This window comes from Cariama cristata, unplaced genomic scaffold, assembly GCF_000690535.1.
Source record: "Cariama cristata isolate BGI_N322 unplaced genomic scaffold, ASM69053v1 scaffold5934, whole genome shotgun sequence".
Taxonomy (NCBI): Eukaryota; Metazoa; Chordata; class Aves; order Cariamiformes; family Cariamidae; genus Cariama; species Cariama cristata.
The window spans coordinates 3,271-9,712 of record NW_009611115.1 but is presented as its reverse complement, the minus strand read 5'-3'; the positions used below and the strand labels follow the sequence as shown (position 1 = coordinate 9,712).

The following is a 6,442-nucleotide window of genomic DNA, read 5'->3' as shown; positions in this document are numbered from 1 at the left end:
TTCTCTGATGTGTGCTGTGGCAGGGCGACAGCATGTTTCTAACACCGTAGGTGGTGTCTGAGCCGTGGGGCCATTGGCAGCTTTTTTTATTTTTTTAGGAAAGATGAAAACGCTTTTTTGAAAGGTTTGGACTTCGTTCAGATGTGGGATGGGAACATATTTGCAGAGGGGCGAAGCAGATCCACCCAGTCCTGTTCACACCCCATTTTTTTAGGAAAGATGAAAACGCTTTTTTTAAAGGTTTGGACTTCGTTCAGGTGTGGGATGGGAACGTATTTGCAGAGGAGCGAAGCAGATCCACCCAGTCCTGCTCACACCCCGTAGTTAGGAAGATGAAGGGTGCTGGTTTGCAATTCAGGTCTGTAACATCAAGCACAGCCCAGCTAATACTCGGTCTGTGGACCCATGCGGTTAATGCGAGTCTGTTGTTTATGTTAACTAATGTTAACCCATGTGAGTTAATTCACATTTACAGCCTTTCAGAGAATTTCCATGCGAAGCTACCGGACTGTAGTGTACACTGGTCAAAGCGGGATACACGGCTGCCTTCCTTACGCGCCTGCTGGTGTGCTCTGCTCCCTTGTCAAAATAGGGGAAAAGCCGTACCGGGGTGAAGCGGTAGCGATGCTGGCAAAAATGGGCAAAATGAGGGACTGCAGAGCAATAGAAAGGCTTAGGCAACCAGGCTACTTTTGTGGGACAACCATCAGTTAAACCTGGTTGCTCCGGAGACAATCTATGTTTTATTTAAAACTGGGACAACCATCAGTTAAACCTGGTTGCTCTGGAGACAATCTCTGTTTTATTTAAAACCGTAACTGGAGGAGAGCTGACAGCTTCAAAGTCACGCTTTTGTCTGGAAAGTTTATACGGGATTGTATCTCATTGGTAACAAACAACAAGGACTGATGCAGACTGAAACTGTTCGTGGATGTTGTCCCCACACTGTGCACGTTTGATGGCTCTTTCTGTATGTTTGCCTTTTGAATAGGGAGAGGGAGATGCACTAAGTTTAACACAATTTTAGTATATTGAAGCAGTTTCTCACAGACTGCTTTGCAGATTTTTAGTTTTGATGGTTTTGATTTATTGGGTCTTCTTCTGCTCCAGCTTTTTGGTGTGGGGTTTGTTTTGTGGTTGTTGGTTGGTTTGTTGTTTTTACCAGTGGAGCTTGTTAAATTTAATAGTCTCTTAAGTATTTCATTTTCATGCGTGTATCTTGCTCCTTGGAAAAGACACACAAATGTAGAGGCGAAACAGGGATTGGGTTAGAAAAAGTAGGTTACAAAGATCAGAAATAAAAGGGCTGCTAGAGGTATGCGAGATTTTGGGGTTTACTTCTTGTATACCTTGTACATGCATATAACCTGTGCTATACTTCCCTGAGTCCACTAGAGGAGGCGAACATTACAGATGCCCTGCAGGTTATACATACGAAATATGGTATTACAGGTGAAGATCCCCATACTGAGCAGTTGAAAATTAGAAGCATTGTAATGCATCATTCTGGACACTGGACAGCAAAATTTCCATTTTAATCCCTTCTGCAGCACTGTGATAATTCAATGATCATTTAAAAAAAAAAAAAATCTAAAAAGTTGTTTTGCACTTGAAGAACATGATACTGAGAAGTTGTCCTCGGGCCGCTCACTGGTGCTTACATTCAGAGAAATACAAGACTGCACTCAAAGCATTTTGTTTAGCGTGTGTTTAGTTTTTTCCTCTTATCTGTGGGTTGTGTGTTTTGGTTTTCTTGAGGTTTTTTTTTTTGCTTTTTATTGACAGAAAGAAGGGTGAATCATGGTTCTTGGAAGCAGAGAACAGGCCGTTTGGTTATCACTGCTGGGAATGCTGTGTAGCGAAACCGTGGGTGAGGGAGTAGGTGGTTCTACTTCTGCTCGTCTCGCAACTCCTAAATATGATCATAAACAGCTGAACTTGTGTCAGGCTTGCAACTCCGCTTGTAACTACACCCACCTCAGTTTGGAGTACATGCTTTATCATCACTGTGGGTTAAAAGACATTTCTGGGAGGCATGATATTTGAGGTTGTTCCACACCTTCTTGAACGGCTGCTTCTGACTGCAGAAGTGTGCGTACACATGAAAGTGTGCTTTTGTCTATGCTCATGATCTGTTTGCTTTGTTTCTAGGGCTCATCACAATAAAAGAAGCTCATGATATAGAAGCCAGACTTAATGAAGTGGAAAAGCTTCTGAAGACTATTATAAACATGCCCTGGAAGGTGAGTAAGCCAAGTTCCACACTGAGCCCAGCTTGACTCCTCCTTCATGGTGACATGCACTCTCATGCAGATTAGAAAGTGATGGGCTTTGCCAAACTCTAAAAGAACCAGCAATTTATTGAGTATCTTGGAGAACTGCTGAGTGCCAGAACTGTGTGATGAAGTCTCCAAGCTGTTGCTGGTAATAAGTCTTTCTGTCATACTACGAAGGGGTGGAAAGGGAGAAGAGGGACAAAGCAAACTACTGGTAAAAAAAATGGACGTCTGTTTCTTTTTCTCATTTTAAGTATTCAAGATCTGAAGTTGTCCTCACGTTCTTTGAGAGATCTCCTTTGGACCAAGTTCTAAAAAATGACAATGTCCATAAAATTCAGCCAAGCTTTCAAAGTCCAGTGAAAATATCAGGTAAGAGTTGTTAGCTTCCTACAGTCAACACAAGAATTACAGAATGAAAATTACTTTGTTTGCTGTTCCCCTTATTCTTTCTCCATTCACAATTCAGAAGATGGTTCTCAATAGTCTGCTTTATGATATAGAACATATAATTAGCCTTGACATACACGCATTCAGGCAATAAAGTGGCAGCTGAAATTGGAAGCAGATAAATACAAGGAAATGGATGTGAGGAAAATGCAGGTCTCGCTCTTGTCACGTATGATAGTGCTGTTGCCACTTCGGAAGGAGGTTTTGAGGCTATTGATACCGTTATGTGAAAATGTGAGCTCAGTGCTAAGCGGTGAGCAAAACCAGCAGTGAGAATATTAGATATTACTGTGAGAATATTAGATGTTACTGTGAAGGGACGGGAGAACAGAGGAAAGGAGCACAACTCCACCTTAAATACGGTGTATGCAATTCTGGCCTCTCCATCTCAGGATGACTATAATAGAATTTAAAAGCATACAAATAAAGGACAAGGATTCAAATTGTTGAATAGGTTCTCTAAGAAAAAGATTAAATAAAGAAGGACACTTCAACTTTGAGATGACAGTGTGGGGATATGATGGAAGTCTACAAAACTGTGAATAGAAGGAGGTCGATTATCCTGTGCTCCTCATGAAACAAGAACTATAAGTTATCCAATAACATTGACAGACAACAGTCTTTAAACAAACAAAAGAAAGGTTATGATATTGTTTTGTTTCCCTATGGGGCACAGTTAAGGAGTGGAACTCATTGTCATAGGATATGGTGGAACTGAAAGCATAAATGACTTCAAAAAGGAATTAGACAAGCAAAGGGAAGAAAAGTACATTGAGACCTGTCACAGGTGGAGACAGAGGAAGTTTCTAAAGCACAGATTGCTAGTGAGTAAAATGGAAAGCAGTATTACTCTATCCTTGCCTAGTCTTTCAACTTTTCCTCTCTTCATCTGCTACTGGCTCTTGTTAAAAGGTTTGTGAACTTTTGGTGTGTCTGGTTTTGTATTTCTATACTGAAACATTTTGCTTGAGCTTAATGGCCACTGCTGGTTTTGTGTCACCAGAAGAGTTTATTACAGAGGGTGAACTAAAATGAAATACTACATAGTCCTCCAAGGTGCATAAAGTGTTTAGCATGAAACTGGTATCGGTTTCCTTAGATACTAACAGTGTATCAGTTAATGGCCAGTAAGCATGTCAACATGCTAAAGGTGTAAAGAGTGTGTCTTAAGGATCAATCTTATACACAGGGCAGACTTTCTGTAATTGGAACTGAGCTCTAGTTCTAAGTGAACTAGTCCTCTGTTAAATAAATATTCTTTTAATGAAATGGTAAATGGTTTACGAATCCACCAATAACTCTTTAGAGGTGTACCGTGTAATACAGAGCCTCAGTGAGAAGCATCGTCTTGCCAGCCTGTCTGGGCTGGTGCCTCCTTGTAGGGCCCCCCGAGCCCTGGCTGCAGTGCAGCACAGGGTTTGTTAGAGACGAGACCCCCAAGCCGTACTGCCAAGTGGGGTGACGCAGGTCTGGCCTCCTGGGAGCGACAGACAGGAGCCCACATGTGTGTCTTATACCCCGTCTGTGGCTAGGGAGGTTTGGATGATGTCTTGAGTCAGTGTGGAAACCTCAGGTAAAATTCCTCATCTGTATGTTCCTGACATGAGTCATCTTCCAAAGGCTGAACGTGGTTACTTGCTTTGCTCCTGAACGCCGGGACATGTTCTCAGCGCTGACCCTTGAGTAAATATTCACTGCTCTTGTCTGAAATATATTGCTACTCTGTGAGACGGGAACTGCAAGTTGGGTCCTAACACCTGCCTGTTTTGAAATGAAGGATCCTCAAACTACATGCTGTAAAAATGTTTCAAAGGGTGGCTGTTGTCAGTGATACTTCCTTCTTTTTGCAAACAGGCAAATACAAAGAATAAACTTATTTGAAATTGCATTGGTTAGAAGCTGCAGCATTGCTCTGGCTTGGGCCTTTTTGCTGTTTGGAAGGTTTCATATAATTTTTGTGAGGGTGCGTACCCCCTGAGGGCACACATACTCTGTGTGTGCGTGACTGACTATGTCACTTGGTGGGTACAACAGAGAGAAGATGGTCAAGATGAACCTAAATTCAGAGGGAGGGTGCCTGGCTGATGGACAGAGGCTAGCAGCAAAGGGAACCCTCCTGTATGTAGAGAAGCTGTGGAAACCACGTTAGCTGAATAACAACATGTTTCGTTTTAATTCGAAATTAATTTTGGTAGAGACAAGTCATACCTAATTAATTGGACGGAGATTTTCCTACCTATGCAGTTATCCAAAAGCATCTTACGGTAATTAGTTTTATCATTTAAGTGACTGCTGCAAAGAATTTGAGAACATAGGCAGAAATTTGATGGTAATTGATATTTGCCTCGCCTGAGTGTTGCACACTGGAAATGGTTTCAGTGTCTGGCAGTGTTGTCAGTAGATGGCAGTAAATGTTAACGTCTAAAGCAGTTCGCACAGGAATGAAATGCTGGAACTCTTAGGTCATGTCAAGGACAGTAGGAAAACACTGTCATTCATGTGAGTCATAGTGCAGCTTCCTACATGGCTTGCAGACTTAGAAAAGCAGGCAAAAATGTTTTGTAGTCTCTGAAAAAATAAACTGTCCCCCACATGGTCCTGTTCAGAGTGGTAGGTGATGGGGAAGAGAGAAAGGGCCGCCCTCTTAGATGAAAGCTGAATTTGAATTTATGGTGTAAATCTTACTCTGCAGTACGATGTTGGTTCAAGGTGAGTCATGAGTATGATTCTGCTGGGATTCAGTGTTTTTACCGCCTCCAAATGTATTCTGCTGAAGTGAGTCACAGTAAAATACAGACTGAAAGTCAAAGATGACTTTCTCAAGAAAAATATGGAAGTGAGTTCTGGCTTTACCTTAATGTAGGAACATGTACATGCACACTTTAAAAAATTATCTCTCTTCTTTCTCCTGTCTCGTCTCCTGCTCATTACTTGAACTGTATGTATAGTTGAAATTTATTTGTTTGAGGATTCCCTGTGTGTGTTTTGTGCCTACTGTATTTTCTGCCACAGACTAATTTCCTTTTGTTTGTGCTGATAATGCAAGGCTGTAACACGGGGTCCTCGTACCTTGAGGCAGATCATGAGTCAACCCACTTAAGTCAGTGCTGATCTATATAGAGATGTGTGCTCATTTTGTGGTGGCCCTAGCTTCATCTAAGATTGTGTGACCGAAGGAAAGCCTTGTGACTTCCCTAGTTTGCGTTTCCACGTAGCAGAGATATGGACTAACTTCTCATTCACATTAAATACTATTATTTAATTATAAACTCTCCCTGTGGTAGTGAGTCAGTGGAATTAGGTGTAAATTTTAGCTATTCCAGATTGGAGGCTTCTTACATAGTGAGAAACAAACAAAAAGAGTTGAAGGCAGTGTAGAAGATGGTATTGCTTTACATGACTTAAAGATGGTGGTTGCATTAACTTGGAAGGTCACTTTTTATTTCCTTTTTCCTGTCTTTTTGATTTTTGTTTAACTGGCTTAAGCCTGAAACTGTCTAGGAAAAATACAATTATGTTTTGGTAGTGGTAGGTTGCAATGTATGGACGGGCTGCCATTCTGCTAAAAGTGATGGGAATTTTGCTACTGGCAATAACAGGGCTGAAACTGGGCTTTGCCTCAAATGCTCTGTGTCCTGAATTGATTATGTGAATAAAATTGCTTAAGTGCTGGCAGTTTGCAGATATAAGAAGCTGTGAAACCAACATTCATTCCT

At 41.5% G+C, this 6,442-nt stretch overlaps 1 protein-coding gene across 1 annotated transcript in view; it reads left to right on the top strand.

The window, feature by feature from the left end:
• Nucleotides 1-2,108: 2,108 nt before the first annotated feature.
• PXDC1 (PX domain containing 1) overlaps nucleotides 2,109-6,442 on the top strand; it is a gene marked incomplete at its 5' end in the record, with an annotated part of 4,584 nt that continues 250 nt past the window's right edge. Inside the window, 2 exons of the mRNA XM_009698117.1 lie at nucleotides 2,109-2,243; nucleotides 2,531-2,648. Of these exons, the coding sequence (XP_009696419.1) occupies nucleotides 2,109-2,243; nucleotides 2,531-2,648 (253 nt within the window). The remainder of the gene's footprint in view (nucleotides 2,244-2,530; nucleotides 2,649-6,442) is intronic.